The 17670-nt window shown below is 34.0% G+C and overlaps 1 protein-coding gene across 3 annotated transcripts in view; it reads right to left on the reverse strand.

Moving 5' to 3' along the window:
• Positions 1-9: 9 nt before the first annotated feature.
• MICU3 (mitochondrial calcium uptake family member 3) overlaps positions 10-17670 on the reverse strand; it is a 100089-nt gene continuing 82428 nt past the window's right edge. For 2 of the 3 annotated variants that reach the window (XM_059155907.1, XM_059155905.1), the window contains 6 exons: positions 16804-16904; positions 16146-16317; positions 7277-7385; positions 5265-5422; positions 4113-4181; positions 10-2667 (listed from right to left, as the gene is read on the reverse strand). In XM_059155907.1, the coding sequence (XP_059011890.1) occupies positions 4113-4181; positions 5265-5422; positions 7277-7385; positions 16146-16317; positions 16804-16904 (609 nt within the window). In that variant the 3' untranslated portion in view covers positions 10-2667. Of the gene's footprint in view, positions 2668-4108; positions 4182-5264; positions 5423-7276; positions 7386-16145; positions 16318-16803; positions 16905-17670 lie in introns of all 3 variants that reach the window. The other variant, XM_059155906.1, reaches the window with a different exon arrangement.

Genomic DNA, 17670 nt, shown 5'->3' on the forward strand with positions numbered 1-17670 from the left:
AAGATAATTATTATAAGACATTTAAACAATCACTTCTGTAAAGCAAAACTGATACTACGTTAAATCACATGAAACTTTCTGAAAAGCTTTCCAGCACAACTAAAATTCTATAATATATGAATTCCTATTTTACAGTTTGAGAAGCTTGTGGCTCTGTAGTTTATTTACATTTATTCAGATACCGATGAGATTAATCTCACTGGCATGTATTGCTATACCAGAAGGTCTAAGATCAAAGGTTTGGTTATCAACAAAAATTTTCAATGTTCGGAGGTGACATTTTTCAGAAAGACATCAATCCACAGATATACATAAAAACTAAGTACTAAGTTGCTCTACTCAAGGGCAGGGATAGTAATTTTAAGATAATTTAAGAATGTACAACACCTTGCTTTACAATCATACTTTATAATAAGAACAATAAACTTAAGTTAAATGAATTTCTTAATATGAAATGATTCTGAGAAATAGCATAAACCTTTTAACATGTAGGCTTTCTGTAGAGAGTATGATACTAAAATTTATGTCTAGCTTCATGTTTCCACAGAATAATTTATAGAAGGAAATACTGAGAATCACAGCATACATTATATTTAGTCTGTTAATATTTTCAAAGCATTAAAATTTTTTTAATCGATGTAAACAACAATCCAGTAAGAGATTTTCACCTCCCATTTTATAAATGATAAGGTTCAACAGTGATAATATAGAGGGAATCACTGTAATTTACTACTCTTTCTCATTTTATTAGAATATTTTATTTATTCCCATTTTAATATTATGCTGCAGCCTTATAGAGAAATATTCATCTACAATGAAAAGCAAAAAAGACTGCATATGTGGTATGCCTTGGGAGAGTGACAGAATTATAAAGAATTTTAATGAGTTAGTTCATTTTTAAATCTCTATTTATAGAACTGTTCTCAATAGCAATTTCTCCATGTTAGGCAAGATAATATAACTTAAAGATAAAAGTAAATTGCATTTTTTTCAGTTATGCTAGATAGCAAATAATTAATATTGAAAACATCCAGTGTAAGGTAAAACTGACCTTGGGGCATGTTAAAATGAGTGGGTTAGCACTTTCATTTAGTCAATCAATTGAATCAACCCTTCAAAGCATGTGAAATTAAATTATTATACAATATGGAATCTTAAAATCTATGAATCATATATTTCTATAACAATGTAATAAATAGTACCAGATAAAGAATGTAAAAAGTTTAACAAATACATGGTCAACGTTAATAACATTTTCTTGGAAATAACATTACTTTTTATAAATGGGTGGATACAGAACTATCAATTTCACATTAATAACTTACACAAACAAAGTATTTCCCATTTTCATAGGCAAAAGCAAGGTAATAGTTGGAGTGTGTTCATTTACATTAAATACATCTTAGAAAAGAAGATAAATGAACTTATCTTCCACATATAATATAAATATATTAACTTAAATTCATTCTTTTATTTTTGTACAGTATTCTTTTATAAACTACACTTTTTAAGTGAACAGACTTCCATTAAGTACTCTCGAATTATTTTCTCCATGTGAAAGTCTAATTTTGTTTCTTACTAGAAAGCTTTTCTTTTCTCTGTAAGTCATATTGTTTTGAAACAATGACTTACACTTAAATTATTCTTTATTACTGGCTGTCTGGCATCACTTCTGCATGTGGTCCTTTCACAAAAAACAAAATATTAACTTCTACCAAATATATACATCACTCTTCTACACCATTTTATATTTGTGTTTTATAGTACTCACTAGAGGGCTAACACTATGCAGTAACTCACAAAGCTGCAGGAGACTATTCTGACTAGTGTTAGGAAAGTCTGCCATCCGCGGTCAGGAGTAGCAGTGTGTTCAAGACCATAATGGCAAGGACAGGGACAGCTGCCACAAATGCTACCAGCAAGATGGGACTTTTTGGAGGGGAAAAAAAAAAATCTACATTTTAAATTTCCTTACTATATACAAGAATACCAGACATTCTGATGACTTTGGTAAATGAACAAAAACTTTCAAAAACTTTATATGATTCACATAATATATGTTAAGTACTTTTAAACATTAAAAGTACAATGTAAACCATCACAGTAGATTATATAGTAGCTTAATTTCTATTTGTTTTTCAAAATTATTTTCATGTAATTAAAAACTTGGTAATAATGGGAATTTATCAACAATTCTAAAGGTCCTAAAATAAATCTCAGGGAATATTCATTTTCTGAAAATAAGTTCACAGTCCAAAACCAAAGAAAATATGTTGTTGCTGTTAATTTTTAAGGGATCTAGATTCCACGACTCATACGTTATTTTGAAATGAGGAAATGTCTAATAAATAAAAAAATATTTAAAATACATTCTTACATAGTCATTGGAAGTATCTACATACTTCTGAAGGGAATGAAAAAGTACACAGAGTTCAGTAAATCAAGGCAAAAGCTCAACTTGGTAACACATAACAGGTATAGTTAGTGAGAAGATGTATTTTATGTGTCTTATGTTCAAGAATTCAGTCAAGACAAATTATAATTAACATTTCATCTTTTCCTTCATTTCTATGTGTTCTGATTTCAGACCTGCTTCCACTCACTAAAATTTGTGCTGCTTGCATCGTCGTGTAGATAATAATCTTTAAAACTTTGCCTTGGAAGTACCTAATTAAAAAAAAAAAACATACACACACACACACACCAGTATTTATTTAGGATGAAACCAAGAGGTAATGGCGTTAATCAACTACTATTAGGATATTAGTGTGAAACAGTAAGATACATCATAAAAACACTCCATGGAAAATATAAGATTCAAAGACTTAACATAAAATATTTCCTTTTACTTAAAAGTTGAGTATTTTGTTTAGTAACTTATTTTACCCAAATGAGTTCCATAAAACATTAGATCTGAAAGCTCTGCAAAATAGTGGATACCTGGTATGCTCTTAGAGAAACAAGTAAATAGTGGCATATTAATATCTGGTAAATTGTAAAGGGGAAGAAACCTACTGAACCATGCTTATTGTGGTATTTCTCAAACTTATTTGAGTAAGCAGCTTTTTTGTTTTTTAGAATAATACACATTGATATCCTATGGACCCACTTTGGGAAATATTGCTATGTACAAATCCAAACGTTTCAAGCTCAAGAGAAATAGCAAGAAATATACATTTTTGCAGGCATATATAAATGGACAAAACCTTCACTGTCCAGACCTAACTAATCAGTACCCACAATCAACCAAAATTGTATAGCTACAATAGACTTTTACAAGAGAAAAGGAAAAGCAAACTTCTCATTCTGGAGATTAGCAGCAAATTTGAGTTATTTCTTCAGGTTGACACAAACTGAATGAATCTCCTGCATCTTCCTCAGCTACTGCATTGTATGGTTATAGTTCAGTAACTAATAAGATGGTCTTGCCGTCTGACAGAATGAGGCTCAAATCCTAGTGGGCCACTAACTAGCAAGTAATCTTGGGTAAATTACTTACTACGTCTTTATCTTCCCTGCTGTTAAATGGGACGTCTATCTGTGATACTACATGAGGAACAACTCGTACAGGGCCAGGCACCTCAAATAACTCTAAAAAGTTACCTGCTATTATTGCAGCCAATGTTGGGACATGATCCTATAGAATAGTAACTGAAATTCCTTAGATGCTAATGGTCCTAGATGAGAAAAATCCTACGTGGATTCATTCTACTGTATCTGCTCAGATACAGAACTGTAGGCTGAATAGAAAATCTTTTCTTTCAAGATACTCCTAGAGAATTCCAGTCAGAGGAGTATTTATTCTAGTTCGTTTCTGGATCACAGCTTAATAGTAGCAACCCAATGCTTTGTTGTAATGACTAATTCTTAAATACTAGTCTAAAATAATTAGAAGAATAATATGTAAATCGATAAAAATATATGTTTATAAAAAATAAAAAATTAAAAAAAAAAGAAAAGAATAATATGTAAATTGAATTAGTGGCCTAAAAATATAAAAAAAAGTTGTAAGTCTATTTCTTTCAGCCATTTCCTAAATGTCATCATAGAAAAAGATTATTATCCTTCCTTTGTTACTGAACAAAGATAGACAAACAGAGGCACTAACATACTTATCTGCTATGAAGTTCCTTCTTTAGACAGGACTTGAAAGTGGGATACTTCTGTACTGTTTTATAACCCTGTAGAACAGAGGATTAAAAAGTATGCAAATGTAAATAGAATGTTACCGGCTACAGGTATACAATAAATACATAAAGCAAAAATAAAAACACACAACATTTGAGAGAGAAATACAGTGTCAGAGGCTTATAGGATAATTTATATTTTAATTTGATCTTGCTACTCTAAAATTTTTAGCAAAAAAACCCTTTCAGGTATTTGCACCATCAGTCACCCATGTCAACAAATGACCGCTAGGTGGCAGTTAAGTACACAGTATCTGTACCAACAGTTTGGATTTTTAAAAAAAATCATTTAAAAAATCTTTAAAAACATGGTTTCAGATGAATCTTGATTTTTTTTGTTGTATATAACTTTTTATCTTTTTATATGTATAATACTTAGGGGTCTTCTTCCCAAAGAGAGAAGACTGAACATTCTAGCATTAATAGAAAAATTTTTCTTTTTCCATTTGTGACACATCCACAAATATGTTAAATGTGTAAACATTTGTTGACTTATGCTATATTTCATTATTTAAAACATATTTCTGAGAAAAAAAATCATTAGTAATTTTCAGCATAAGGTGTTAACAGGAAAAAAAAACCAGTTGAACAGACAAAACAAAAGTTTTTTTTTTTGTTTTTTTTTTTTTTTACCTTGTTTTCCATTTAAAGTACTGAAGATGTAGGGACTTAAGAGCCTTGAATTGCTAAGTGGAAATGTCCATCATATAAAATGAGAATCATGCTATTTCTTTGTAGAGTACCAAGTTTGAACTGCCTGTGTGCTAACTGAATCAATCAAAAAATATCTGGCAACATTTCTCCCCACAAACTGAGATGGAGACATTAAATTAATTGAATATGAAAATAAGTTACTGAAATTCACACTGATTTATATTTTTAAAAAGCATTACCTTTTATCACCTCAAAGTGTTTTTGGAAAATAAGTATGACCTTATGTTTTTTGTTTTTAAATGAAACATTTCATGTTTATATCTTTAAAAATTTATATAAATTGTTTTTGAAACTTAGATGGAGTTTTTTTCCTTCTTCAATTTTTAAAAAGGATATCAACAGGTTTCAAATTTATTGGTTTACCCGGAATCCTCGATGGAGTCTGTCTTTCATAATTCCAATAAATTCTTTATAACTTAATTGATCATCTTTGTCAACATCAAAAATCTTGAAGACTGTGTTCACTAAATGTGGTGAAAGTTTGAGGCCAGTAGCTACATAGACAGCACGCTTAAATTCATCTAGATAAATATTACAGAAAAGAAGTAAATAGTTAACATTTTTATAATGTGTTAATTGCTAAAAAGGTTATAAAAGAAGTTTTTCTAAACATGGGTGATGACCTTAGGTAACACATGAATCTTCATTAGTCATGCTATCTTTCAGGAACAGAAAATTTTTATGGTCTGAATTAAAAGGACCAAGAAGTAGCTGTACCTTAGGTTAATAAATGTATTCATAGTCAGTGTAGGTTTAATGAGCATCTACTATCAGTGACAGACACTTTAGAAATTAAGAGAATAAGTTGTCAAGAAACTTACAGTTCAGATGGGCAATGAGACACCTGCCCAAATAACCACAACACAAGACCACACGAATATTAACAAAGTGTATGAGAATTTGGACCTGAGTGATCACTTCTGTCTGTGGTGTAGAGTCGTAGGGAAGGGGAGAGAAGAGCGGTGATTAGGAAAGTGTGCGATCTGTATGGGAGCTGGGCAATGAGGGATGGATGGGGTCAGCTTGTGGAACTGAAGAGTTTCCATAGCAGGCATGTCACAGGAGAGGTCTGTGTCTTACAAAGATGATTCTATGAGTCGTCTAGGAAACATCAGAGAGGAAAATGGATAATGACAGGAATACCACAGAGGTGGCTACTGTAATGGTCCTTTTGAGAAGTTACAATCTGAATGAAAGTGCTGGTAGTCACAACAGCAAAGAAAGATATATTAATTCCCACACATGCAAGAGCACACATTTGATCTCCTTCATTCCTAGTAACATAAAGTAAAAGAGTGACTCTCCATTCTGAATCAGGTAAGCAGATGCTGACTTGTTTTTCTCCTCAAGGTTGACTACTCGGTTTATCCTGGCAGTAAATGCTGGTCTGTGAAAGCGGGACTCCCAAAGTTTTGGTGTGAAAACCCTGAAGTAGGTTGAGTGGAGAGGATGCCTTATTTGAACATCTGTACTAGGCAAAGGGAGGGGCAGGAACAATTTTCGGATTTCTCTAACTCACTCATTCATGCATAAAGCCAAGTGAGGGATTCAGTATCTATGTGTTGGGGACAGAGATAGTTTATTAGCACTTAGGGGCTATAGTTCGGCTTCACTCCAGCACTTGGGAATAACAAGACTGTCCTCTGAGATTTAAACTTAGGAATTAGCACTCAATAGATTATAGCCGACACAGGTAAAATTACCTCACAGACATATAAATAGAAAGTCCTCATGTAGCAAGAGTATTAAAAAAGGACATGGTCCATGAAGGAAGGGAAAGTGGTCACAGCCACAGAGTCCCAGAAAAAGGACTGGACTTGTTAGTCTGTCTATAGGGCAAGAATGAGCTCGTTGTGAGGACAACAGCATTCTGAATTCTATGACAGCTGTATTTCTTTGTAAATTAAGCAAAGTCAACATTTGATTTTATATATTATTCCTAAAACTTGATTAATGTATGTCCACAGCAGAGGGAACTCTGGGGGCAACATTCAGGTTTCTGAGTCAGCAGAGATTGGGGATAAAATCAGAAATCTAAATCTCATCCTGTGATGATGTTTGGGCATGGCCCAGTGGCTCTTTGATAAGTAGACACATATCCCTCACTGTTAACAGTGGCCATGAGGTTTCTTCCTCTTTGGATCTTTATAAGTATCATTAGCTCTTCCCCCTAATAGGAAAAGAAGGCTAGTAATAAGGTTAACTGAAAAATTTAGCAAATTTCGCTAAACTCTGTGTGGGGAAAATAGATTTCCCATTGAAATATATACCACACTTTCAGGCAATATGAAATGTCTCATTAATTTGTTGTCAAAGTCCCTAGAAACAACATAGGATTATTTTTTGCTTTTAAGTTTTGAAAGATGATTACATACCTTGCCCTATAGAACGACTTGCAAAATTATACATATTCAAGGCTATTGCAAAGTCTTCCAAGTTGTTCAAAAACTGGAAAAATGACCTGAATTCGTCAAATGTGATGCCCTATATTGAGAGAATATATGTAAATATATTTAGTTTTGCCAAATTTATTACAGTAAACATCCATACTTACTAGAAATAAATACATTAAGAACTGCAATATATCTTGTAAGTAAACATTTCCAGGGCACATTCTGATGAAGCCTCCTTTCTCCAAATAAAATGTAAAATTTACTCAGATTTATTTCCACTGCAGAGGGTTGCTGCCATTAGCAATGAGAGCTAAAAATATTTTTAAAACACTGTCATAGCAGCACAAAGTTTCAAAAAATGATATAACAAAGATGCATAAAAAAGTTTCAGTTGTGAAAACTCTATTTTAGGCCTAAATTTTTTAAAACCTGAAAGTAACTATGATTAAGAAAAAAACAAAAAGTAAAAGGAAGACAACCCTTAAAACACCAGTTTCTCCTGTTTATGTATTCCGTAAGTATAAGTTAGCATTAGGAAGGTCATCAACATCTGTAATAATGACAGTGTAAAAATCAGCACGCTGAATAAGCCAAAAGGAGTGTACTTTTACTTATTTCTGCCATAACACTGCCAGGATGGCAGAAGTACAGTGAGAGTACACTTAGAGTTCTGGGCCCAACACACAGGGCTTGGCGAGGGACCATGGAAAGGCTTCTAGAATGTCATTTACATAAATCGCAATTATTGTTACTGCTACTAGTTCAATTAAACAGGAACGTTATTTAAAATAAGCACAATGTATCTTAGCTAATACAAATTTGAACATGAAGAGCTACACTTAATTATTGTATTCTCAGCAAAATTGACATAATTGAGAAAGTAAACAGAAAAAGAGCAAACGGCTAAGAGCTGGGGCTTAACAATTTTGCACTTTAATATAGAAGTAAAAGGAAAAGTAAACTAACAAGACAGCACTGGAAAACCAGGGAAAGAACCAGAAGAGTCTACTTTAATATAAGCCTATAAGCCAACAACTGATTAAGTGATTATCAAAATAATATTCATCACCAATCTATTATCAAAATAAAAATACTGATTGTTGGTATACGTCATTTCCACCTCACTTGCAGCCTCTTTTTATTTATAAGGAGAATTCTCACTGTCTTTTCTCTTCACAATTTTCTTTCTCTTTCCTTATTGTCATTTATGGACACTCCAACCCTGGGTTCTGCTTTGTGACCTGATCCCACCTGCCGTGTGTTCCAACTCAGGGGGACAGAGCCAGAATGGGTTTGTCTTGATGTGGAGAGCTTGTTGCTAGGGAAACTGGTCACTGTTCTGGTTCTGTGTCAGTTTATGCTGTGACCAGCTGCCACAGCAATTTTTAAGCAAAAGTGTAAACAAAAATGTCAATACTTTAAGGGAACGTAAGATTAAAAAGCAAATCAAGGAATGACAGAATAGAATGTTCACCATCTGAATCTTTAGATTTTTCAAAATAGTGTCCTCATGTATGGAAAAGACAAATCAAATACAAAACCATACAGTAATTCTTCTGGGTAGATTAAACTCTTTGTGTTTGGAAATATGGAACTGTGAACTGACAAACAGGCATTCATCTTGATGGAGATAACTTAAAGCAATCCATTCTTAGCAGTGCAGGAAAGACTGTCAAAGAGAGGCGGGATGGACATTTCTTCCTCTTCTCTACCCTAACCACCAGAATCACTTTTGTAATTAATCATTTGGATTTGAATGGAATGTGTCCTGTTAGAAGGGCAGTGAAAATAAGTAACTTACATGTTAACAAAAACAAAACGATGATAACTGAAAAATTTAAAGCATCAAAGAGACATGAAACTGAGAGTTCAGAAATAAACCCAAATACCTATGATAGACTGATTTTCAAGGCTATTTACTGGACAAAGAATATCTTTAACATCTCTTTAAAAAAAGGTGTTGGACAACTGTACATCTACCTGTAAATGAAAGGTGTTGAAATTTTATTTCATTCCATATACAAAAATTAACTCAAAATGGATCAAAGACCTAAAGTTAATAGCTAAAATTGTAAAAAAAAAAAAAAAAAACAACCCAAAAAACAACCTTACAAAAACCAGAAATGAAAATTTCATGACCTTGGAATTGGACAATGGTTTCTCCCTTTTTTCTTCAACATTTGTTTTTTTTTTTTTTTAACATTGTTTATTTTCAAAGTGGAAGGGATGTTGTATCTCCTACTTGGTAATGGTTTCTTAAATATGACACCCAAAGTATGAACAACAAAACTAAAAATAGATAAATGAGACTTTGTCAAAAGTAAACATTTTTGGGTATTAAAGGATATTATCAAGAAAAGTAAAAAGACAACCCACAGAATGGGAGAAAATATTTGCAAACAATGTATCTGATAAGATTCTAGTATCCAGAACATATAAAGAACTGTTAAAAATCAACATAAAGACAACACGAAGAAAACATGGGCAAAAGACTTGAATAGACATTACTCCAAAGGAAATATACAAATGGCCACCAACCACAGGCCCGGATATTCAATATCATTATTAATTGGGGAAATGCAGACTGAAATCACAATGATCCCACTTCACATCCACTAGGATGACTAAAAATAAAAAGGCAGGCAGTAACAAACTTTATTGTAGAGAAAAGGTAGAGAAATCAGAAACTTTATACATTATTAATGGGTTAATATAGCTACTTTGAAAAGTAGCTTGGAAGTTCTTTAAAATGTTAAAAATTAAGGATGTTTCATGACCCAGCTATTTATTCTGAAGTATATATCTCATTCTCTGACAAGTCGAAATGTATGTCCACATGAAAAAATGCAGACAAATGTTCATAACAGCATTATTTGAATAGTCAAACTGGAAACAACTCAAAAACAACTCACCATCTGACAAACAGAAGACGTGTGGTATATCTATATAATAAAGTATTATCTGGTAATAAAAAGGAAAGAAGCGCCAATATTTGCTAAAATATTGATGAACTTTGAAAAAGTTATGCTCAGCTAAAGAAGCCAAACACAAAGGATCACTAAGTTATGATTCCATTATAGACAAATCCACAAAAACAGAAAGTGGATTAGTGGTGGCCATGAGCTGAGGGGAGGTGGAATGGGAAACACCTGCTTAATGGGTTATAGGATTTCTTTTTAAGAGGATGCAAAAGTTCTGGAACTAGTACTAGTACTAGTGATGGTTGTAGAACCTTGTGAACATAATTAATACCACCAAATTTTACTCTTTAAAACAGTTAAAATGGTAAATTTTATGGTACGTATATTTTACAATTAAAGACTTACATCTACGACTGAAATATGTCATTCAAGATAGGAACAAGTGAATCTAAGTGCACTAGGACTGAACTGTGGCAAGGCGTAAGTGAACAAAACTGCGATAGTAGGTAAGACATAATTCAGTAAAAAGACAAACTAGAAAATGCTGTAGATATCAAATTGCTACCACCATGCTCCCAGGGTGTGCGCTTGTTTGTCTTTGGTGGTGCAGAGACCTAAAATATGAGGAGACTAGGAAGAGACTGGGGCAGCCGTGCCATGGAAAACGGCAGGACAAGGCCTAAAGAATCAATCCCTCTACTGCAACAACCCTTAGCTAGGAAAGACTGACAGAACCAGAAACTCTGGAATCTAACCCAAAGTTTAGAGCAAGGAGGGGAATGGTTAATAAAGAGACAGGTTGCTGAAATTCGGTGTGAGAGCTTTGTGGTGTTTCTATCTACTGAACTACCATTTTTATCTTGCAGTGCTGTGGCAGCAGCTTTAGGGTAGAGGCTGATGTGCCTGGTGTGGCTTCCTCATGCCAGGGGGCAAGGAACAGTATTTTGTTATCAAAATACTGTGGTATGCCATTTGACTTGTCGGGTAGTTCCTAGAGGGAGTAGCACAGAGGCTGACTTATTTGCTCCCTCCGTCTTGGACCGGTTTGGCTTTCCTAGTGGTAGATACTATCAAAATGTATAAGGATATGCACACTCTGTGCCTGTTTGAGGCAAGGGATGACAGATGGGACACGTGGCAGACAGAATCCAAAAACCTGGCAAAGAGAAGCCTGAGGGGAATGGTTATTGGAATAGGGGCGCAGAGGGCCATTGTAAATACCTAGGAAGTTAAACAGGCCCAGGAACTGAAACCATTTTGGAATAAGCAGAAAATTTAAACTTGGAAATTTACTGGGTGAATGACCCAAGCTAAGTCCCTTAACTCTTTCTGAATAACAGTTTCTTTAAAGCTTAATAATAAATTTTACTACTTTCTTGTACATTACATGGTTATTATGAGAAGCCCTCCTCCCTTCTGTGGTCTCTACCTACATTCTTTCCTAGGTAAGTTCAGCTGGTCCCATGGCATTTACAGTCTTTAAAAATTATTTTATATGGCACTAAACTCATCTGTTCAAAATTCAAAAGGGATAAAAGTGTGTACAATGCAAATCTCCCTCCCTCCTGCCCACCCTTGTTCCTTAGTCATGCAGTTTCTTTCCTTGGAGAAACCACTGTCTTTAGTTATGTGGGTCCTTCCAGAATTAGCATAGGCTATCTTTTTAAACAATGGTAGTATACTATACACATTGTTTGAAACTGTGCTCTTTTTCGCTTGTTGTGTCTTAGAAATCATTCTATAGTAGTATACAAAGAATCTTCATCTTTTTTCAGGAATACCTTTTCCATTCTATAGATACATCATAATTTATTTAACTACTGATTTACTGAAAGACATTTACATAGCTTCCAATCTTTGGCTATTACAAACAACACTCTAATAAAGAACACTGTATATCTGTCGTTTCATATGAGTGAATACCTTTGCAGGTAAAATCCACAAAAACAGAAGAAAAGCTTTAAGTTCTAGTTTAAATACTATCAATTCATTCAATAGGTGTTCTAGGTACTGGGATATTTGAGTGAATAACAAAGATAAAATATCAGCATTACATTCTGGTTGGGGAGACAGACAAATAATTAAATTTAATGATCATTTATCCAGATTAATAATAAAAAATAAAGACACAAACTAAACCTCTATTATAGTATACTATATAATATAGTATATTATACTATAATACAGTATATTAGAAGAGGATAATGCTCTGGAATAAAACAAATAAGGGAAGAGGAATAGGAATAGGAATGCCAAGGGAGAGGGTTATAATTTATGTAATATATTATTACTTATGTAATAGGCTATATATTATTTATATAATAGGTGACTAATTATACAACAGACTGGAAGGGTAGGCCTCATTGAGAAATTATTATACAGTAAGCCATGTGGATATCTGAGAGAAGAGCATTCTGGGCAGAGACCAGAACGAGGCAGAAGATTGCCTGGTGTTGAGAAGCAGTAAAGCTGTCAGTGTGACCGAAGCAAAAGGAGCAAGGCGGGGAATGGGAGGAAATGAGGGGACAGCTGTGTGGGCCTTGTAGGCCACTGTAAGGATTTAAGCTCCTTCTTTGGGTAAAAATGGGGAGTTAATAAGATCTGAATCATGGTACAAGTCATTTCCTTAATTGCCAACTGGAGAAGAAACTGTAGGGGAGCAGAGTTAGAAGCAGAGAGATGATTGAGGAGGCAACTGCAATAATTCAGACAAGAGAGATGGGGACGAGGCTAGTAGCAGCGGAGGTGGCAAGCGTGGTCAGATTCTGATGGAGGCAGTGTCACGGGGATCTGCTGAGGGGTCATATGTGGAATGTGAAAGGAAGGAGTCCCAAAGTTTGACTAGAACAACTAGGGAAAACAGAGTTTCCATTAACTTAAACAGGAAAGACGGTGTAGGGAAATTTGGGGGATGATCAGGAGTGTTCATCTTGCAACTATTAAGTGTCTGCTGGATACCCAAGCAGAGATGCGGAGTAGCTGGTACAATGTTCAAGTCTGAAATTCAGGGGAGACGTTTAAGCTGGAGACACAATTTGGAAGTCTATACACTAATGATTACCCAAAGTAGTCCTGATGGCACCCCTAAATTCCAGAGACACAGATCCAACTGCCTGCGTAATTTCTTCATTTACATACCTCACAGGAATCTCAAACTTAAGCTGTCCGAAATGAAACTGTCAATTCTTTCCTAACCCCAAACGTGCAGTCTTGCTTATTAGCTCCGTGAATGGCACCACTGTTTCACAGTGTGGTTCAGGCCCAAACCCTGGGAATTCTTGATTCCTCTTTTCCCTTCACACTGAAATCTAATCCAGCAGCCAGTCCGGCCAACTCTACTCTTTAAATGACCCAATATCTGACCACCTTTCCCTACGTTCACCCTGGGGCAAGCTATGCTGGTCTCTTCCCTGCACTCCTGTGACAACATCCTAACTTGTCTCTCTTTTTCAAAGGTGGGCCAGCTAAAGTCTTTCTCAGCAGACCAGCCATGATGCTCTTTGAAACATGAATCAGATCATGTCTGGCACATGCGTCAGATCATATTTGGGTGTCACAGTGGACAGTTAATACTCGCTGCAAAAATACTTGATGGATGAATGTACATTCACTGTGTTCTACAGCAAGGTTTACACACTTTCTCTCTAAAAGGTCTGGGGCTAAATATTTTCATTTGTGTAGGAAAGATGGTCTGTGTTGTACCCGCTCTCCTGAGGCACAATACCATTCACAGACTGTACATTCAAAGAATGAGTGGGACTATGCTCCAATTAAACATTATTTACAAAAACAGGAGGTGGGTAGCTTGCTGATCCCTGCTTCAAAGTTTAAACACTATAGTAGATTCCCATCACTCTTAGAATCACTATTAGAATAAAATCTGAATTCCTTACCTTGGCCCACAGGGTCCTATAAGATCTAACCCATATCTGTCTTTTCTTCATCTCCTACTATTTTCCTATTGACTTATTTTTTACCCTTTTTTTGAATTTCTCAAATAAACTCAGCTTTTTCTGTCTCCAAGGCCTTGGTATTTGCTGTTTCCTCTCCCTGGAATGTTCTTCATCCAGATTTTTGCATAGGTCATTCCTCACCGTCTTTTCTCAAAAGCTACCTGTTCAGAGAATGTTTCCCTGATAGTCCAGCTTCCTTTCCAGGCCCCATGACTTTTGTTTCTCTTCATAATATTTATCATTATCTGAAAATATTTATTTATTTTTTGTTTACCTGTCTGTCCACTAAGAGGTAATTCTTCGAGACAAGGATTTTGCTTATCTTGTCACTTTATCTACAGTAACTAGAATAAGGTCTTGTAAATGGCAGATGCCTAGTATCTACCTGTTAGATGCATGAATGGAAATGAAAGGATTTTAGAAAATGTAAAGTGCCATCCAAGTAGCTATACTTATTATTGTTTTTGGAGAGGGAATATGAAGCAAAAGCAAGGGAAAGATATGAGCAGGATGTTGGAGGAAGATCACTGGCTTACAGTCGTGGGTTTGATTCCTTGGACAAGTGTCTATGTATCTGAGGTACTCTGCTTCCCTTTACCTAAAAGAAAGATAACAACGTCTGGAAGTAGATTTTAAGGATTGATGAGGTAATACCAAAACAAACAAACAAAAATCACGAGAGTTGATGCTGGTTCATTCACCAAATTTTCCTTTTTTTAACTGTAATGATGTGTAGTGCTTAAGATACTTCTATCAGTTATACATTTTCAGAAACTAAATTTAACCTAAAAGTTTATATATAAAGGTATATATATATATATATATATATATATATATATACACATACATGTATATATATAAAAGAAAGGTATATATATAAATAAAGAAAACTTTATTTTCAAATAATTTTAGATATTAAAAATAGTTGCAAAAATAGTACACAGACTTCCCATGCACTCTTCACCCTGGAACTGAACTTTCTGAGTTACAGATTTCTGTGTTTCCATTTGTTAAAAGAAAAAGAAAAGCAGATTCATTAGGCCCTAAATAATATCCTAGCAGCTTGGCAAAGTAGTACAATTTCTAATCTTTATTTTTAGGGAAGTGTCTATGAATTGAAAAAAATTCAGCTTATCATGTACAACAGATAAAAGTCCCCTGAGAGAGATTATGTAAACTAATGGCCAAATGCATCAGGTCTTTTCTTCTCATTCGTTAGGGGACCTGGGGAATTGTTAGCACTGTCACAGTGTATCCATTTTAAACAAAGTCGAACTATTTGCAAGTTTCTCTTGGATAGATTAACTTGATCCTTCTCTAAACACAAATAGAAGGCAATATATCCAAAACATCTCATGCTTGAAGGGGTACTTGTGACACCAGTTCTATTTACTTGCAATGATGCATTCAGAGACCACTAGGTAATGCAACTGCTCAGAATTGCTGACAACACATTTGCTGCTAAACAAATAGACAATCAGTTGTCCCGGGTTCTTAACCATTCATGCCATCCAAACTCTTTGAAAACCCTCACTTCACTTGCTGATAAGATCACTCACTCATCAATGGCTGTCTTTAAATGACCTTTTATTAAGGATATTACAGAATAAAGTGTGACTGAAATGATGTCAATATAAACTTTTATATAAGGGTATGTTTATGTAGTAGTCAAGGCATGTATCTCAGCAGAATTCTCTTCAAAAAATGATATTCATAATTTGAATATAACTGCTAATAACCTTAAAAGTTTTTCAGCTTATCTAAGAAAAACATAGATCTCTACCCAGAATTTTACATTAATCAGTTTTAAAAATTTAGCCAGAGCACCTAGGACATTGATGAAACAAGAATGAAATATATCCAAAATACCTACTAATCAGGGAGGAGAAAAAAAACTAAGAAACAACATGTTCTATAGACCTACATAATTACAAGATAATACCATCTGTAATAAAACAGATATGAGAGATTAGATACCTTTTCTTCAGGTATACTGTAACGCACATTTTCCAAAAATACTGCTGTATTTTCCACATTTGTATATCGTAAAAGAATATGAGCAAAATCTTCTTCACTGATAGTGTTCATCCCATTAGAGTAAGAAAGGAATTCTATTTCTAGGACTTCTGTCTGTAGGTTATCCATGAATCTATGACAAAAATATAGAAAGAATGAATAAGATAAATGAAGAGTGATGACAACGGGTGATACTTAGCCTCTCAGGGCTCTGGCTTCCTCATCTGTAAAATGGGGGAAACAAAAACACCTTGCAGGGTAGTGATGAGACTTAAAAGAATAGTGTGGTGCCTTGTGTTTACTGTAGAGAACACTATATCCATGCTCATCACTGTGGCTTACTGCGACAAAGGAGTTGGTAATATACTTCCTTAGGAACATATAGGTAAATACAGGAAATAATCAATCTCAATATCAGGCATTTCGCATCATTCAGTAACTCCCCATTACACTTATCAACTAGTACATACGTACTGATGAAAGTGCTTGTTTGTTAGAGTATCTTCAGCTAGGATGGAATCAGTGAAGAGATGAGTATTTTTGAAACAGAGGATTCCTAAAGACCTTTCTCAACTTAGCATGTTAACATTTTTGAAAACAAACATAAAATTAAGCTCACCTATAAAAATCTTCAAAGTTGAGTTCAGCTTTTCCTTTCTTTCCAAAAAAGTGTACAAGAAGTGTAGTATCTGTTACTAAACTTGTAATGTCATCAGCACGCTTAAAAAATCACAATTTAAAGGTTAGCTGCAGTAAACAACAGGGATACCCAATATCCCTCAAAGAATTTTATCAACATAGAAATACCAAGAACGTGAATATATCAACATTAGAATGAAAAGCACAAGACTGTATTAATAAATGCCATTACTGTTAAAATGAAGTTCAATGTTTGAAAATAGAAATATGACTGAAATTGATCTTTATCCTAAAAAACTTTAAAGATATGACTATATTTTAGGAAGTTTTCAACCTCAAATTATGCATATAGAACACTTGTTTTAAATTATCTAAAATTGTTGAAATATTTTAGTAATCACCTAAATGTTTTATTTTTAAGTCCTTTAGTTTGGATTTTCGTAACCTAAAAAAAAATCAGTTTTTTAAAAGGATGTTCAAAAGAGGTAAATTCTTCAGGTATATGAAATATATGGGGCTGACAAAAGAATGGTCTTAATCTTCACAAAATAGTTTCCTCTGAGTATGATACTTTCCTACTAAATTCCATATTTATGATACTTTAAATAGAACTACTATATTTTGGAAGAGAAACTGTAGTACTATTATTTTGGAATTTACATAATCTATAATTTTTTTAAAGAAAATTCTTAAAATTATTTTTTGAATGGATAAGAGATTAATTCCAGAGGACTTTTTCCTTCAAGTTCCAACAAGGGTACTCTTAAAATCACTTTAGTCTAGTCCTTACAACGCTTAATGGTCTATGAAAATAGTCCTTTCCTTTATCGATTTCCTTTTCTTCTTC

This window comes from Mustela lutreola, chromosome 18, assembly GCF_030435805.1.
Source record: "Mustela lutreola isolate mMusLut2 chromosome 18, mMusLut2.pri, whole genome shotgun sequence".
NCBI classification, from domain to species: Eukaryota; Metazoa; Chordata; class Mammalia; order Carnivora; family Mustelidae; genus Mustela; species Mustela lutreola.